The sequence below is a fragment of the Fulvia fulva genome, chromosome 3 (assembly GCF_020509005.1).
Source record: "Fulvia fulva chromosome 3, complete sequence".
In the NCBI taxonomy this organism is placed as follows: Eukaryota; Fungi; Ascomycota; class Dothideomycetes; order Mycosphaerellales; family Mycosphaerellaceae; genus Fulvia; species Fulvia fulva.
Window position 1 is genome coordinate 2796080 of NC_063014.1, and position 19027 is coordinate 2815106.

Consider the following 19027-nt stretch of genomic DNA (forward strand, 5'->3'; position numbering starts at 1 on the left):
TACTTTAGGTAAAAGCATTATTCATATCTACTAGGTGCATCTCGAGATCTCTCTTACACACTACTGCTATGAATACTCGGAGAGCATCATGTCTAATAGTAGGTGTAAAGGTCTCTTCGAAGTCAACCCTATATTTCTATAAAAACCCTCTTATAACTAGTCTTGCCTTAAACTTCTTAATAGCTCTACTAATCATTCTTTTCACATCAAAGACCTACCTAGAAGTAATTAGATTCGCACCCTTTGGCGGTACAACTGCTTCCTAGGTGTTGTTACTTACTAAGGCAATAAGTTCGTTCTCGATTACCTCTCTCTATATATGTCCCTATTCGGGGTCTCCTACGGCTGCCTTATAGGACTTTAGGATTAGTACTTCCTACTAATAGGCTATGGCCTGCCTAATAGTAGCAAATATATATTCTTCTACGTCGTTTAGAATCTCCTCTACCTAGCTTATTATAGGGTCTAGATAGAACATCTAGGCGATAAGAGCCTTATAGTGTTTAGCCTTATACTCTTTAGAGTTATTATCTCCGTCCCCCCTTGACCTCTTATTGCCTATAACCTAAGGTAGCGCTAGGTGTTTAGATAGGTCGAACTAAACGACATCTTCTTTTTCTTTTATTAGAGTACCCTAATCTCTAAACTTCTAGTATTCCCTAATGTCCTTTAGGGGAGGGGGAAGTTATATAGACAGCGGTTGCTATAGTATTGATGACTCGGGTAGGTTCTGTATAGATCCACCGTTATCGGCCTTCGATAGTATTAAAACCGCCTTAATATTTTCTCCTAGCCTTCGTAACGGTGTTTCTAATAATCCCCTATCGGAAAATTTCGCCCTAAAGGGCTTCCTCCTAATAGGATTGCGCTATAGCGCTCGACTCGGCTAGTTAGTAAAGGTGATACCAAGATCTATATCTCCCCCCTTCTCATTCTTAAACTAGTCGACGTGACTATACGCTTTTATAGCTTTTATATCGGGATCCTAGAATAGCTATTGTTTTGTAGTGTTTTCTGAGTAGCCTATAAACACGGCTTCTTTTCCTCGGTTTATTAACTTGTCTCTCCTTAAGCCTTAAGGTTAGGCTCTTAGGTCTATATAGACTATAGCTTTACATCCCTAGACGCGGAAATGGTCGACTGACGGTACTTAGCTAGTAAAGGCTTCTTCTAGTAAAAGAGCAATACTATTAATGATCGGACTATTAGGCAGTCTGTTTCTGATCATAGTCTGTGCTTATAAAGCTTCTAGCTAGAACTCAACTAGTATACTAGAGTCTTTAAGTATAGCCCGGACTATATTCTTAGAGGCTTAAATTGACCTTTCTATAGGTCTATTCTAAAGAGAGTTATAGGCATCAGTTGTGTCTATCTAAGTACTAAACTCCTTCTCCTACTCTTTTAGTAAGGCGAGAATTTCCTTTGTACTATTACTACGGATCGTAGACAGAAAGCACCTTGACTACCGTTCTGCCTAGACCTTCTAATCCCGTAGGGCTATAGGAGCGTCGCTCCTGGCCTTCAAAGGGATTACCCACTTCTTCCTAGAGAAGTTGTCTACAATCTTAAGCCAATATTTATATCCTAGCCTAGAGACTGCGCCCTAAAAAGGCCTATAGATATCAATAGAGATGAGGGCCAGCCTCTCCCCTTTCCTCTCTATAGTAGGTCCTTTGAACTTCCTTATATTTATAAGGGAGCAGACCTTACAATTCTAGTGTTCAGAAGGAATAGGAATAGGATCTTTCTTATTAGTGACTCTATATAGGTTTCTTAGCAGTCCCTTGCTAAGGTGTATACATCTTCTATACTATAGCTCCTACTAATCTTCGGACTTAGTATTAGCTATAGCGGTACCGTTACGTTCTTAAGAGAGTATACTAGTATACTATAGCTTAAGAATTTCCGAGATCGAGTAGATAAACGGTACTCCTCCTCGAAGTTTAGTCTAGACAACGGGTTTACTAGACAAGGATTTTAGGGTGAAACTAGGTAGTTAGATAGCAAACTATTAGCTAAACTAATTCCACGAAACAAGACTAACTCTAAGGCTAGGAACAAACAGGACATTTTCTAAGACAATTTGCTTTCTAGAAGGACTACCTATTACTGCACTTCCTATATATATAGCTTATAGATAGCCACCCCTAACCTTGATCCACTTCCTCTTTTAAAGAGGCTTTAGTGTCCTAAATAGTGAATCTTGGTCAGTTATATGTAATGATATATAAGAGTCAAGCAACCACTCGGACGAGGGGTACTTGCCTTTGGCTTCTATAGTAGAATAGGCAACCTCATCAACATTATTATCTTCTAATAGTATCTCAGAGTCTAATGTGTCTTCCTAGGTCGTATAGGCCCTTATAGGCTTACTAGAGGAGGCCTTTGGCTTGCGGCTCTCCTTCATCTACTTTGTAAGGTCCGTTATTACCTTAAGGACATCACGAAGGTTTAGTAATAATAACCTCCTACGAGGTGGTAACGGTTGTCTCTTAGTAGGGTAGGTAACCCTAGCTAGTTTGTCCTTGTTCCTAATAGCCTACTAAGCTATAGAAAGGTGTAGGCACTTGCTTATAAAATGGTCACTATTATAGAGATAGTACGTGAGCTTGCCCTAGAAACCCTTCTTAGCGAACATAGCTGTCCCTTAATAAATCATTAATTCTTGCTTCTCCCTAAGGATTGTAAGAATGTCTTGTAGTAAGAGATTCACCTAGGCATTAATTGCATCGCGAATTGAGCCAAATGAGTCTAGTAGAGCTACTAAGAGTTGCTAGATCTTTCTGTCCTTAGTCTTAATGTCTTAGAACTAAGGCGAGATTGAAACAGCCCTCCTTATAATTAAGCTAAGCTCCTACTAGGCGTCATCTATTGATTGGTCCTCTATTATCACGAAATTGATGTATTGCTAAAGCAAACTTCTTCTAGTAGCGAGAAGTCTTCTCTTATATTTAGCTTTAGCCTATTCCTATAACTCCTTCGTATACCGGATCTCGTATATCATCTCTTAGTCATCTGTCGACAGACAGATGTACATCTTATATAGGGCCGTTACATTGTGCCGTCTATACGATGCCTTCCTTATTGCTTGATCTAAAGAAAGGGATGACTCCGATAATATAGAGGGTATCGCTAGGGTTATAGTAGGAATGTCCGTAATAATGTCCTCGAGGACCTAGTTAACCTACTTTAATACTAGGTATATTCTTATTAGCTTGAACTATGTTTCGTGGTTCTCTCTTATTAGAAGAGGTACTACTCTCTTTCTTATAAACCTAGTCTCGTTCTCTATTTTTGTAAGTTAAGGGATAGGTTAGCTACCCTTAGGTAATAGGATATATTCGGTCGTACGCGATTAGATCGATAGGAGGTGAACCGAACGCGAGGTTAATAGTAGAGAGAATAGCTATCTACTAGAAAGCGAGGAAAGTCGGTCGTAAGGATAGTGTTAGTACTAAGACACTATAGCGTAACTCTCTTAGTAGAGGGGGTTTCTGAGATACTACGGCTCTCTTAGAATAAACAGTTAGTCGATACGAACGCGATGTCCGGAGAGCGACTCTTCTTAGTAAGCTCGCCTACTTGTCTAAGGTATTAGTATAGGCTCCCTGACTCGGAGTCTAACAGTGCCTTACTAGGCTCTTTTACGTCTTATATACACCTATAGCACGGCTATAGCTTCCTATACAAGGCGGGTGCGGCCTCTAGTCTGCCTTCCTTTTGTTCTAAAGAGGAATAACTCTAATACGACTTTGTCGAGGGTAAAATACCGAGTTGCTAACTCGGGCTTATAACCTATTAAATAGGTACGAGTTACGTAGTAGTAGAAGACGGCGGATTATACGAAAGACGAAGAAGGACCTAATAGGATAGCGTGTATCTATATATAGTATTGCCGGTATTAGTATAGGTAGATACTAGGTGTCCGGATATTTGCTAGCCTATAGGCTAGCAAACCCTAGTCACGTGATCTAGTTATATAATACACCTACACCTATATACTTGTCCTGCGGCCTATATGTTCTCAATAGTTTATAGGGTTTACTAACTTCTACCGTAGGTTTATTAAGGATTTTAACAAGATCTACTTGTCTATAACGAAGCTTACGAGGAAGAATATCCTATAGGACTAGTCTCTAGTATATTAATAGGCGTTCGAGGCATTAAAACAAGTATTTATCGATACGCCTACCTTGAAACACTTCTACCTAGGGCGAGAGACTATTCTAGAAACAGATGCCTTAGATTACGTAATAGTAGTAGTACTCTTATAACGTAACGAGCGAGGAGTGTTACATCCTATCGCTTATATATCTAAGAAGATAGATCCCTAGTAATATAACTATAATATCTACGATAAGGAGCTCCTAGCTATTATATAAGCTTTCGAGGAATAGCGACCGGAGCTAACTATTAACGAATACGGTACCGATAATTATAAGAATCTACTAGACCCGGAATCTAAGAACAAGCCGACGCTTATATACTCCGATTATAAGAACCTCGAATAGTTTATAAGTACGAAGTAATTAAACCGTAGACAAGCTTACTAGGCCGAGTTTCTCTCGTAGTTCTTCTTTCAGATCGTCTATAGGCTAGGAGTTTAAGGTACTAAGCTAGACAGCTTAACCCGACGTTTATAGGACTTACTAAAGCCTAGAGACCTAGATAACCTACGAAACTAATAGCAGTATTAGGTATTACTAGGCCTAGATCGTATCCTAAACCTATAGTCTACTAGAGTGTTATCGGTATATAATAATAACGTTATAAGGCCGCTTACGACCGCTATTCGAGGACTCTATACGTAACTAGAGGCTAAGGAAGCCGTTTAATAGCTAGAACGAGATGATCTATATACCTTACTAAGGAAGTACCGTATCGATAACCGTTATATAGTTCTAGTTAGAGGTATAATATATATTAAGAATATATATAGTAGTTATAGCCTATTCGTTCCTCCGGAGTTAGAAGACAAACTAGATAAAGGTGAAATCCTAGTACGTACTCGTATTGTATAGGCTTTCTACGACTATATAGTAGCTAGTTACTTAGGGGACGAGAAGACGTATAAATTAGTAGCTCGTAACTATACCTAGCTAGGTATCGTACGATTTATTAAGAGCTATATACGTACCTACTACGCTTACCGTACGAATAAGAACACTAATATCTAGTACCTAGGGCTATTAAGACCGCTACTAGTACTATTTAGCGCTTAGGAGGATATCTCTATTAAATTTATAGTTAAACTACACAAGGGAATAAGCGTAGTCGACGGACAAACGTACGAGAACATTATAACCGTTATATACCGCTTAACTAAGGAGCAATATATTATTCCTATTACCTCGATAATAGTACAGCATTACGTACTAGTATTCCTTAAGTATAGATTTAGTAGACATAGGCTCCCGAAGTCTATTGTCTCGGATCGTAGTACGTAATAGGTTTCCGTATTCTAGCGTAGGATATACGCGCTACTTAGTATTAATCGAAAGCTATCTTCGTCGTTCTACCTAGAAATAGAAAGATAGTCGGAGAATACGAACAAAGTAATAGAGCAATACCTACGTATTTTTATTAACTATACCTAGGACGACTAGCTAGATTAGACTCTATTAGCTAAGTTTATAGCAAACAATATAGTGTCCGTAATAATAGGCGTCTCGCCGTTCTATACTAATACTAGGCGTAATCTAAGGTTCTCTAAGTTTGACTTAGACTTACCTATACTACTAATACTATATAAATAGCGACTAGACGCCGAGTCCGCGGACAAGTTTACGGCTAAGATATAAGAGATATACTAATACTTACGATAGTAGATAGCCTTAGTATAAGTAGTCTAAGCTAAGTACGTAAACTAGACGCGTATACCTATACTACGGTACGCCGAAGGCGACGAAGTATAGGTAAGCACTAAGAACTAGACAATAGAGAGACCTTCTCGTAAGATAGACGTAAAGTAGTCTAGACTATACGTAATTACGGAGGTACTACCGGGCAATACTTATAAAGTAGAGCTCCTACCTACTTTAAATATCGATAATCGCTTCTACTTATACCTTCTTATACTAGTTTATCCGCCGGTTATAGGACAGATATAACCCGTACTACTACCGATCCGAATTGTCGACGACGAATAATATAAAGCCGATCCCGCCAAACCTTATTAATAGGAAGTTAAGCAAATTCTAGACTATAAGAAGAGATAGCTACGAGGACTAATACCGGTAGGAGGTAAGTAGCTATATTAGGAATACTTAGTGAAATACATTAGATATAATAAGCTATCCTATAAAGCTACGAACTAGGTTATCGAGACTACCGCTACCTCCGTAGCCGACTTTTACTATAACTACCCGAGAGTAACTAAGCTACCTAATTTTTAACTACCCGTAGACTAGATACTAAATAAGAATACTATAGATATACGTATAGCGCGCTAACTAGTACAAGTAGCGATAGCTCTAATACCGGTAGAACGAGGCCTCCGGGCTTATAAGAAAGAGAGTAAGACGTATAGTCTAATAGATAATAAGGTATTTACGAAGGTAATAAGAGATATAATAGATACGACAGATATAAGAGGAGAGGAGAGTACTCCGGAGCGCACTCTAAGAGGGGGGGGGTAGTGTCACCGTACCGGCGTATATTTACTTAAACCCGCGGGTACGTACTTAGACCTCGCGCCCGCTAACTAATCCGACTAGCGGCTTAGCGCCCGTATATAACTCTCGCGCCCTCCGCGCCTCCCTTAGATAGAACATCTATTCGACTTGTACCTTACCCGACTACGTGCTTGTACCTACTTATAATAGAGTAGGTTAAATCGTATAGGGAAGGCATCTATAACTAGATAAGGTCTAGGTAATAAGAGAACGAAGCAAAGTACGGTTATACAGACATAGCTATTAACTCTCCTTTGCCTACCTATACTACTTGATTTGTTGCTCCTATATCGCTTTAACCTGCTCTATAAGAACAGGTGAGTAGGTTAAAGCGATATAGGAAGCTCTACCTAGCTATAGTCCTTCATTTGTGTCGTAGGCAATAATAGTCCCTATGGCAGTAATATGGATACCGTGCAGGTCCCTGTCGGAGTAAGAAATACATAATGGTCCCTGTCGTAGTAATTCTTGACATAATTGTCCCTGTCGGAGTAATTCACCGATTGGAGAAGCTACTGCAAGATGACTAAACACCTTTCAACACCTCAAAAGAATCAGATAGTAGGAGCCTATCACTACTGCAGACTTAAGGGCATCAAGTGCTCGCAAAGAGATCTTGTTAAGACCTTCAAACCGCTCTTCGCACCCACAAGGCATCAGGTGCGCAATGCTCTGGGCACTGCAGGCTCAAGACAGCCATATCACCTTCCAGAACCTCCACCTTCCGGACCAGATCAGCTCTTATCCAAGGAGGACTTGGACCGGTGTGAACGGCTGCTTGAGAACTACCACTATGAAGGCCATCATGTGTCATGGGGCAATCTGCCCTGGAGAGCTGACATTGATTCTTGCTCAGCTGAGACACTGCGAAGGAATATGAGGAACAGAGGCTATTCAACCTACATTGCTGAGAGTAAGGAATGGATATTCACCTCACTGGCACGCTCAAGGGTGCGATGGGCTCTTCGCATGCTTATGACTTATCCAAGACCGGAAGACTGGAGGCATGTGAGATGGAGTGATGAGGTCCACTTTGGATGGGACCCTGAAGGCAAGGCCTATATCATTCGAAAGCGTGGCAACGCAGGGAGACGCAAGCCTGATTGTATCCAAGTGAGAGAGACCTACGACGACATGGATAAGAATCAGAAGCGTGTCCATCTATGGGGAGCCATATGGTACAACAACATGTCCCCATTGATTCAATATGAGGTTCCCTCGAACAGCAACGGCAAGATGAATCAAGACATCTACTGCAGCCAGATATTGCCCGTTGTGAAGGACTGGGTTGAGGATGTGTATCCAGATACACACTACTACTATCACCCTGGCTCTGACGACCGTATTCTATTTGCGCTTGAGGAGGATAATGACAGTGGCCATGGGGTTGCTCAGAACAACAACAAGGTGGAGCGAATGAAGCAGTCAATGGGGCTGTCAAGGACTGAAGGCCCATATCGTTACTTCTTCAACCACGCCAGATCACCAGACTTCGCACCCATTGAGAACGTGTGGAGCCCTCTGAAGCAGTACGTACGACAACGACCTCACTGGTCTGATGAGATAGTGGCTGAGCTGTGTCAAGAACGATGGCAACAGATAAGGGAGGAGAATATGGACTGGATCAACGCCCTATGCGACTCAGTGCCAGAGAGATTGGAGAATATCATATTCAGCAGGGGTCAGAAGAACGCAGTAGATACACATTGTGACTATAGACGCAGCATAACGAAGAACAAGGTGGTGTGGATGTGAATAGAGAGATAGAACAACACCTTCAGAAATGAACATAATCCCACCCGTCGTTTTGGGCGGTTTGGTCAGTGTGGAGCGTGACTGACTGAAGCAAGACTGGCGCGGCGTAAAGGGCAAGGCGGAAGCAAGAAGGTTGTGCGCGGTTGTATCGGTTTCTTGATCGGTCCACTCGGATGTCGGAAGAAGGAGGAAGGTAGAGAGCTGCTGTATTTGATCTTCACTTCGCATTCACTACAGTCTACACCTACAACCGCTGCACCGCGAACCATGTCCACGATGCATCCAGGCAGGCCCCTGGCTCCCGCATTATCGCCATTAACAATTCAATTCAATTCAACCGACTCTAAAACGCCATCGATTGCGCGTGAAAAGACCATTGTTGACATCTCGCCAGCCGCCACTCGCTGTTGTCCGCATGCCAGCCACAAGCCCACAGCAACAATGCGCTAGGAGATACATTGCCCTCAGGTACTATCGGCACCCTCTTTGCCGGCCTCGGGGGTCATCTGATGCTGCCACAGTCATCAAGTCACTGAAGGCATGGCCATAATGTACAGCAGAATGCTCACGTGAATACAGATGCATGCTGGAGACGATTATCAACGTCCACGCCGGAGCGACGGCTACACGTATACGCAAATCGCCAGATATCAGAGCACACCAGGGATCTACCTGCTCGCTGGCAGCAAACTACCCTCTACGATGGGCATACCGCTCCCCTCTCCTCCCAAAGTTTCTCTTTCGAGGCCCCGTCCTCCTCTCTCCTTGAGGAGTAACTGCATAAGTCTTATACGTCCTGCGAGCATCCACGACCTGCTCTTCATCCAAAGTATTCGGAGGTCCCAAGAACCAAAACGTTTCATGTCTTCCCGTCCCCTGATTGACATCTCCGTCTCGAATCTTACAAGTCAGCGGACAAACACCATCAGATGTCCTCGAGATGCTACAAGTCAAAGGCTTGAAAGTACCATCCGTGATCTGCTCCTGGCCCGCAGCGCTGATGACGATACTATCACCGTACCCGGTCTCCGTCACGCCTACGGGCTCAGCTGCGACTCTGCCAGCGTAGTTAATGGGGGCGTCGGTCTGGTCGGCAGAACCGGCGAGGGTGCCGTTGGCGTTGAGTTGCCAAAGAATGTCCGCACTGCTGTCGAAGAAAAGCTCCAAGGCGCCGTCGCCGTTGCGGTCCAGGTTGGACCTATCCCCTAGGCCGCTCCGTACAATTTTCAAGGTGCCGGACGGCGGTCCAAGCAGCTTGCCTTCGTCGGTTGAGACATAGAAGTCGTCGTAGACGTATTCTGTTGTCTCAGCTGGCGCATTGGTCACGGTAGTGGCAGTCTGCTTCCACGTCAGCATATACCATCGAACACTGGATCAGTATCATGCTTACCTTTACAGTCTTCGTATAAGTATTAACCTTGGTAACCTTGGTTGTCGTCGATGTAACCGTCGCCTGCTTCACAGACAAGCATTTACACGCCGCGGTAACGGAAGGTCCACCCGCAGGCAAACACGCAGGCTTCTGTGCTTTCGCCGCAGCACGCTTCTCCTCGATCTGCTCCACAAGACGCTTCTGCTGTTGCTGCACAACAGGTGGCGGATTACAAACACCGACCGTCGAAGTCACGACCTTGGGTGTTCCGTTCGTTTTGGTACAAGTACTCGTAAACTTGGTCGTGGTTGTCGTTGTCTCCTTGCAAGTCGAGATAGTTTTCGTGACTGTTACTTTTGGGAGGGCTGATGTGCAGTATGCTGTTGCAGAGGCTAGCTGTTACATTCAAACAGATCAGCAAAAGTTGTCAGTGTCGGAGACGTGCAAGTGCCAACGGACCTGTTTTGACTGCGAACACTCCTTCGTGGCAGAAGAGCACTGCGCATTGTACCCGTACCCTCGACCAACGAGATCAGCTGGTGCGTAAGGAGCACCAGCACCAGCAAACGATGCAAGAAGCAGTGTCTTGAACATTATGTCGGACAGTGAGTACTTGCCGAGCAATGAACCGGTGGGAAGTGTTGACAGCAACGGGTCGGAGCGCAACAGCACGCCATTATATACCACAACCTCCAGATTCCTATAGACTGTGGCTGCCTGAACATCGCGTGAGCAATCCTCCACAGGAACAAACTTCCTCTCGAAACGACGGCCTCGCCGTGAAAGGCGCGCCCAAACAGTAGGACGGCTTCCACGTGGCTATTAAGCTTCATCGAGCACGGCCTGGTGGCTTGCGAGTGAATGCTTGGCACAAGGTCTCGACCTATGCGCCACAGCTGCTTCGAGACTATGAACAACTCAACAATAGAGAGCTACGAGATATACAACAACAAGTCATCATGCCGACGAGGTATAGCCCACAAGCATGTTTCCGAAACGCCATTTCCCAAGTCCTACACTGCCCATCACTTCATGTCCGCGGGCGTGAGAGCTTGGACCACTGAAGTGCCGTCCATGAATCGTGTCCGGAAGATGCGATTCGCGTTCCCAAACATGCCGTCTTTCAGACTGACGACGATGAACTGACTGCCTCGGAATCTCGTCCGGATGAGGCGACCGATGTTCTGGGTATGTGACAGATCGAGAGCAGCGTCGACTTCGTCCAGGATGTACATCGGTGCCGGCGAGTACTGCAGCAGGGATAAGATGAGTGAGAGGGCGATCAGAGATCTGTCAAAAGTTTTAGTCGTTCGTCGTCATTTGAGCAAAGTCTCGCAGCAACATACCTTTGACCACCAGACAGCTCCGTGAGAGACTGCTTCCAGACCTTGCCCAGACATACCTTCACCTCCAAACCATCACTGATCTCCTTGCCTTCAGGTGGATCGAGTTTCGCCGTGTTACCAGGCAGCAGATCGTTGAAAATCAGACCAAAGTCCTCGTTGACCTTGGACCAAGTCTTGTAAAGTGCCTCCTTCTTGTACTCGTCAAGTGTGGCAATCGTCTCCTCAATCTTCTTCTTGTCCTTGATGACCGTCCTCATCATCTGCTTCAAAGCCGTTTCCTTCTTCTCGACACTATCGATCGTCGCCATGACAGCCGGGTTGATTTTCTTCTTCATCCCCTGAAAGCGCTCGGTAACGTTCTTGAGATTCGACTTGCTCTGAGCGATATCCTGGCCGTGGAAGTCGTATGGAGTTCCAGCCTTACCAAAAGAGTTCTGTTCTTCGTGAATCCAGTCGTGCTCCTTCTCCAGCATGGTCACAGCTTGCTGCGCTCCCTGCTGCGCCTTGACGAAATTGTCGATGGCATGGCCGAGCTTCTGTGACTCTAACTTTTCGTCCGAGATCTGCTGCGCTTTCCGTTTCGAGGCATGCTCGAGGTCTGCGATTTCGTCATCAAAGCTGCTCAGCTTCTTGCGCTCGTCGTTGAGAGCAGCCTCGGCTTCTTCGTGTTGTCTAGTCACTTGTCGGCCTTCTTTCTGGATAGCCTGCAGCTCCTCTTCGTGGCCTTTGAGTGTAGTCTCGGCATCATGCTGCTCTTCTTGCGCCGCAGACAAGTCGCTGCCAGTCTGTTCAGCATCGATGTTTGCATCACGTACTTCCTGCTGCAGCGGCTTGATCGAGCCCTGTGCCTTAGCTAGTGCCTTCTTCAACTTGTCAAGGTCGCCTTGCAGCTGCTCAAGCTTGGCGCCCTTGTTTGAGGAGAAATCTTTCATGTCTTTCTCGATGCGCTTTGCATCTTGCTCAGCTTCAGACTGTCGCTTCTTGGCTGTCTGAATGTTTTCCTTCAAGGCAGCGATCGTCTCCTTCATCTCCTGGACAGAGGCGATGATACTACTCGATGAATTGCTAGCGATCTGTGATTCGGCCAGCTGGATCTCGTGGGTCTTGAGATCTAAATCTTGCTTGAGTTGTCTACCGCTCTTGAGCTTTTGCGCATCTTTCGAGATGGCATTCTCCAGCGCAGTAAGTTTCGATTCTTCCTGCTCGAGCTCAGAAGTGATAGCGTTGAGCTTTTGCAACTTCAACAAGACGCCACTGCCTGATGCTGCCGAACCTCCAGAGAGGGTACCGCTTGGGTCGTAGACGTCGCCTTCGACAGTCACACTCTTGAGCCTGACCGACGGGTCGAATGTGACCTTCTTGGCAGTTGCAGGATCAGCGCACACCAGCGTGTTGCCAAAGACATACTCCATGGCTTTTTCGACTTCATGTGCATAGCCAATGAGGTTGATGGCCAAGTGTACCTTGCCAGGAGCCAGCTTCTGTGCATTGTTGACACGATCCGATGGAGCTCGATGCGCATCGACTTTGTCCAGAGGTACAATAGTCACACGTCGTCGTAGTTTGCCGTTGTCAATAAGTGCTGAAGAAGTCTTTGCACTGTCAACAACCACGTTATAGAGACGCCCTCCTGCGCAGATCTCCAAAGCTACGCTCGCTTCTGTTGAGTCGGCTGGCAAGTTGAAAAGCTGAGCCACGAGACCCTTGACACGCCTTCTGTCGAAGTTGGGCTCTGGATCCGAGTAAGAGAAGTCCAATCCTTGGACTTGTCTCCGAAAATTGTCTGCTTCACCTTGCAGATGCCGTATTCGCTTCTCCAACTGCGTCTTCTGTGCTTGTTGCTCCTCTTCTCTACCTGGCTCGAACCCGAGCTTCTCGAGCTCTTTCTGATGCTTGGCAGCTTGCGTCCGGAGCGATTCGAGGTCTTTGAGCAGCCCGGCATTCTCCTTCTCTGCCTTCTTTGCGCGAGGTTCGTCCTCCTTGATTCGTGCCTCCAGATGCGTGATCTTCAGCTTGGCTTGCTCAATTTCTGTGCCGGCTTTGCTGGAATTGTCGCGCGCCGCGGTAAGCTGTCCAGCATATCCACCGTCTGAACCCGCATTGGAAGAGATACCTGTCTGGAGTGTTTGGAGTAACTCCTCCTTCTGGTCGACCTCATCCTTCTGCTCCTCGATCTGTTTGTTCGAGGTCTCAAATTGTTCCCGCAGTTGTTGATGCGCCTCAGTCTTCTGCTTGATCTGCTTCTCGAGATCTTTCACAGACGCTTGTGCTTTCTGCAACCGCTCCTGCTCTTCCGCGATTGAGCCTTGCTTCAGCTCGACCACAGTCTTCAGTCGCTCAAGCTCCTTCGAGTACTCCTTTACGGCCTCTTCCAGCTTCGCAAATTTGCCGCCCTTTCGAAGTTCTTTGTCTCGTGCTGCGCGCACCTTCTCCATGTCCTCTTCAAGCACACCAATTTCTCGCCGCAGCTTTTCAGCATTCTCTTCGAGGTGTGTGACGCGCTGCTTCTTCTCGACCAGGTCCTGCGCGCTTTGCTGTACTTTCTGCTTCGACCTGGTATAATCGTACGCCACGACCAGCTTTGTCAGCCGTTCGAGATCGCTTTGTGTACTCTGAAATTCCAAGAATGCTCGCTTCTCATTTCGCAGCTTGTCAAGCTTTGGTTCAATCTCCTCTTTCAAGAGTCCTTCGAGCTCTTCCACTTTGGCCTGCTTCTTGTTCATGGTCTTGAGCGCCTTCTCGCGCCTGTCCTCGAACATACGCGTACCGGCCGCCTCCTCGACCATGCCCAGAATTTCCGTGCTCTTCATGTTGAGGACCTTGGTGATTTTCCCCTGCATGATCAGGAAGTTGGGGTTGTTTATGTTCAGCTGTACACTCTGGAAGAGATTCTGCACAGTCTGCTGCTGGGCTCGGTGTCCATTGATGAGGTATTTGCTCGTGCCTCCGAGCACGATCTGCCTCGTGACGCTGATGCTGCCATAATCCTCAAACCCGATGGGTGATTTCGCCTTGTCGCTGTTGTCGAAGACCAGCGTGACGGATGCTTTCGTGATACCAGCCTGGCCACGTTTGTAGATGAGGTCACTGGCGCCGCCGCTTGCGCGAAGCAGTTCGAATTTGCCGATGCCTAGGCAGAAACAGATGGCATCTAGGATATTCGACTTGCCCGATCCGTTCAGGCCAGTAATGGCATTGAAAGTGTGGTCCCAGCCCGAGATGACCGTACGGACCGCGTAGGACTTGAAGCCATCGATGATGAGCTCCGTGATGCGCATCTTAGCTTAATGTTGGACGCGCTGGCTGCGCAATGGCTAGGCAAAGTGATTGCTATCAGGCACGTTGGTGATGTCCGCGGCTGCGCCAGTTGTGCATTGATCGATGGTGAGTGTTGTGCTGCTGGTCGCATTCAGACGCATGCGATCATTCGGTCGGTCTTTGAGTGCCAAACTGGTCCTATCGTGGTCGCATAGATGTTGTCTCGTCTTGCCGCGCGTTGTTTCGGGTCGAGTTGTTGCTAGTCGTGGTCAGCGACCTGGTGGTGCACGCAGCAAGTGAATGTTTTGACGCAGTAAACAGTGGGCGACACGATTGGCGCGGAGATATCTGTCATTTGCAGAAGCCAGTTCTGTCTACGGAGCATACCACCTTTGCGAAGGGACTCGTGCCAAGCTCGCCCAGATCCCGCAGTTATGGTCTGCTCCATATCGCTTGGTATGCTCTCCAAAGGCATTATCCTGCCTTTATCTAAGGTGATCTTCAAGATTGGAACACGAACAAGCCGCGTGCCACGCAGGCGAGATGAGCCATTTTCCCTGACTTTATAAGCGCATCTCCGCTGAATTATTAGACGGCAGAGCTGCTCACATGCATGCTAGAAGAGTATATATCACCGCGCCATGCCCTCCCATAGACACCTTCTGAGCCACGGGCGTGTTCAAGACGACCCATCCTACTCGGTGCAAAGCCCGGGCGTGGGCAACACAGATGAGACGGATCAGATAAAGACATCTAACCGCCCGTCCCGAGTCCCGACGCTGTGCACGCGGGACATGCATGCATGCGATACATCAAACTTCTTAACAAGACTCGTCAGCCCACGACTTCCCGCTCCTAACAACACAATCGTTACGACTCGCACGAACATGTGCCTGGCGGAAACGTAACAGCCAAGCTCGTCAAGCGAACAACCGGTGGAAACCCCGCTAGGCCCACGAAGTGCTTTTCTTCACATCGCCTGAGTTCGGACGAGTTCGTGACATGCGCGCAGTACGTTCCTTCTCGAAAGACAAGCTCCTCTGCTAAATTCACCCCCAGGAGCATGATTATCTCCACTTGTGCGCCTGGAAGGGCAGCCGGGACCCTTAAGATTGGCCTCAAGCAGTACTCGAAACAATACTACACCACGGGTCCGATACCGGCGACGAATGGCAAACATGCAGCCCAGAGGATAGAAGACCCGGAAACCCAACGAGAACTCTTCGTCAATGTTCTGAATGCAAACGCCACTCGACGAGATGCCAAGCAATATCTTGCACGCTTCAAATCTCCAAAGAAGGAGACACCAGATGTCGGCACGAAGCTCACCGCCATTCAGGAAGAACAAAATGCTCGACATCAACGAGATCAGAGTCGAGTGGAACGTCTCGGAGTGAACTTGGGAGGAATGTATGCTCCTGCGCGAGCTATTGCAAGCACTGCTCAGTTCGCACAGCATGATGATGTGCAACCCCAGACAACGCCTCGCCAGGAATTACATGTGGCGTTGACGTGCCTCAGATCACCGGAGAGGGTCGATGACGAGACGCTCGACGGCCTGGCGAGAACTCTTGCTCAACTTGTGCGACTTGACATGAAGATTGTACTTGTGCTCGACGGCAATGAGAATGGTGTCAGCCAACCTGCTGATCGTAGAGCCCATCGAAAACATCTTGCAGAGCAGGCTGATCGACTCTGCGACTTCATTGACAGGCACAACCCCGAGGGTGCCCGAGCGGTCATGAATGCGCTTGAGCTGGCTGACGATGGCGAAGACATCAGTGTCACCATGCCTAACCTCCTGCTGGACCCACTGAGTCGAGGCATGATACCAGTCATACCGTCGCTCGCATACACAGTATCTGGCCAATTGGTACCAGTGCCTGTCTCAGATATCATGACTGGACTCACGAAGCACCTTACTGGGCGTGACAAGCTCTCAGTGCCTCCTCGAAGCCGGCAACCACCTGCGTCCGTGGACAGGGTGATCCTTCTTGACGCCATCGGCGGCATACCTAGCAAGGATCGCGGGGATGGAGCACATGTCTTCGTCAATCTGCAACAGGAGTTCCCGATGATCGAGCAAGAGCTGGCGGAATATGCTGCGGAAGTCGCCGGAGGCAGTGAGTCCTTTGGCCGACATACCATTTACGAGCAGCACCTCAAGAATATGAAGCTCACCAGAGACTGTCTTGAGCTGTTACCGTCATCTGCATCTGCAGTGATTGTGTCGCCTCAGGAGGCCGCCAGCTCTTCCACCAGATCGACTGTGCCCACTGCAGGAATTGGAACCAGAAGGCAGAAGAATCCTCTGATCCACAACCTGCTCACCAATAAGCCGCAGGTCTCTTCATCTTTACCAGCCGCTCGCTTCCACGTTGATGAAAGCGAATATACTTCGCAACATAACGCGACTACCGTCCTGCGACGAGGGATGCCACTTGTCATCATTCCTGCAGCACCACGGGCCATTGGTTGGCACATACCCAAGGACGGTGTCTCAGATCTGAACTTGGAAGACGACCCACGGATAGACCCCCGGCGACTGGTCTATCTCATTGAAGACAGCTTTCGGCGTAAGCTCAATGTCCAGCACTACCTGAATCGCGTTCGAGGTCGTGTTGCTGGCTTGATTGTGGCTGGTGAATATGAAGGTGGTGCAATTTTGACCTGGGAGATGCCGCCAGGAACCAACGATCCAAGCCGCATGGTACCCTATCTCGACAAGTTCGCTGTTCTGCAAACATCACAAGGCTCGAGTGGCGTTGCTGATGTCGTCTTTCAGGCAATGGTACGAACATGCTTCCCCAATGGCGTCTGCTGGCGAAGCAGGAAAGACAACCCAGTCAACAAGTGGTACTTTGAACGGGCGGCTGGCTCATGGCAAATTCCTAATAGCAATTGGACCATGTTCTGGACTGGCGAAGGCGTGGTGGAGAACGATCAGAAGTGGAATGACTACGTAGGGGTCTGCAGAGACATTGGTCCTAGCTGGGCCGATGGGAAGACGCCGGATTGAGGGAAGATTCATTACATATATCTACATCGTTTACTTGCAGGGCTGACAGGCACTGCGTTATGTCCGAATTCTGGCGGCGGCCGACAACTTCACCAAGCTTCTCGAAGGATGCGCTAAGATCCGATACAGTCAGAACTGCGGCCGCTTGTCCTACAACGCAAGGGCTCGACCGAACATCATGCAAGAGACGTCCAGTGACATGGCCATAGATGACTATCGCCGCTGTTTTTCAGCGAGCTTAGTCAACGAGGCACCCAGTACAGCTGGCCTTGATTTGAATAGATCTACCAGTACTGTATTCGACAAGAGCGACGGCTCAAACTCTCTTGCCGTTCTACAGCCCCATCTTACCTCTCATCTACAACATCGGTTTACTAACTCCTTCCTCACTAGGAGGTACCTCAAATCCTCAACCCAAGCTCAATTCCATCATAACCATCAAGACGAGACACAAAGACGCCGCTTCTACAAAATGCCACCACCACGCGGAGCATGGAACCCCATCGAGTGCGCAGGCGATTACACCACGACCAAAAGCGTCTACAACGACACCTACCCGGCTATCGATCCTACCAAAGCAGACCAGTCTGGCAAAGCGATCTTCGTCTCCGGCGCGTCGAAGGGTCTGGGTAAAGCCATGGCCATCTCGTTTGCCAAAGCAGGGGCTTCCAGGATAGCGATTGGAGCAAGATCGGATTTGTCGACCACGGAGAATGAAGCCAGAGCTGCAGCGATGGAAGCCGGTCGTTCTGAACCGCAGATTTTGAAGCTTAAGCTGGACATCACGGATCAGGAAAGTGTCGATGCGGCTGCGAAGTTGGTGGAGAGGGAGTTTGGGAGTGTGGATGTTGTGATCAATAATGCTGGTATTATGGATGGAAGGGGTTCTGTGGCGGAGAGTGATCCATAAGGGTGGTGGCGGTGCAGTAAGAAGCCCTTGATCCACTATTACATTGAGAGTCGCGCTGATACTGTGTGTAGTGGACGCCAACCTCCGTGGCGCATACCTGATAACCCGCGCCTTCCTTCCTTTACTGCTGAAGAGCGACCTGAAGACTCTCATCACCGTGTCCAGTGTCGGAGCCCACTGCATCACGCCCGGGCTATCAGCCTACCAGACGTCGAAGCTCGCAGTACTACGCTTCACAGAATTCGTTGCGGCAGAGTATAGAGACCAGGGAATCACCGCGTTCGCCATGCACCCTGGCAATATCCTGACTGATATCGTCGGGAACGGTGTCACGGTCACTGACCAGTATTGTCCTAATCTAGATACTGACGTATCGACAGGTATGGACCCCAAACTCAAAGCTGTCTTCACCGAGACACCGCAGATTTGCGCAGATTCGATGGTGTACCTGAGTAAGGAACGGCGGGAGTGGTTGAGTGGGCGGTATGTCAATACCTGCTGGGACCTCGAGGAGCTGTGCAGTGATCCGCTCAGGAAGCGGATTGTGAAGGGTGATATGTTGAAGGTGAAGTTGGTTGTGCCGAATGAGGATTCACGGGGAGGCGTGTAGCTTTCCGCGAATGGCCTTGAGGGTTAGGCCCAGTATCTCACTGCGCTTCCCATTCTTCCCTCACACGTAGCTCGAAATCAGGC

General features: G+C 47.7%; 4 protein-coding genes across 4 annotated transcripts; 2 read left to right on the forward strand and 2 right to left on the reverse strand.

Moving 5' to 3' along the window:
* Positions 1–9119: 9119 nt before the first annotated feature.
* On the reverse strand, positions 9120–10395 carry CLAFUR5_08211 (uncharacterized protein; the record flags this gene model as incomplete). Its single annotated transcript, XM_047907359.1, has 3 exons — positions 9120–9767; positions 9820–10197; positions 10261–10395. The coding sequence occupies 3 exons, from the start codon at positions 10393–10395 to the stop codon at positions 9120–9122; spliced, it is 1161 nt and encodes a 386-aa protein (XP_047759732.1).
* Positions 10396–10826: 431 nt separating this feature from the next.
* Positions 10827–14425, reverse strand: CLAFUR5_08212 (Structural maintenance of chromosomes protein 2; the record flags this gene model as incomplete). Its single annotated transcript, XM_047907360.1, has 2 exons — positions 10827–11091; positions 11148–14425. 2 exons carry the CDS (start codon positions 14423–14425, stop codon positions 10827–10829), a joined length of 3543 nt encoding a protein of 1180 aa, XP_047759730.1.
* Positions 14426–15468: 1043 nt separating this feature from the next.
* On the forward strand, positions 15469–17424 carry CLAFUR5_08213 (Amino-acid acetyltransferase, mitochondrial; the record flags this gene model as incomplete). Its single annotated transcript, XM_047907361.1, has 1 exon — positions 15469–17424. The coding sequence occupies one exon, from the start codon at positions 15469–15471 to the stop codon at positions 17422–17424; it is 1956 nt and encodes a 651-aa protein (XP_047759728.1).
* Positions 17425–17896: 472 nt separating this feature from the next.
* CLAFUR5_08214 (Short chain dehydrogenase citE) lies at positions 17897–18944 on the forward strand (the record flags this gene model as incomplete). The annotated part of the gene is made up of 2 exons (XM_047907362.1): positions 17897–18323; positions 18406–18944. 2 exons carry the CDS (start codon positions 17897–17899, stop codon positions 18942–18944), a joined length of 966 nt encoding a protein of 321 aa, XP_047759726.1.
* Between the last annotated feature and the right edge of the window lie 83 nt (positions 18945–19027).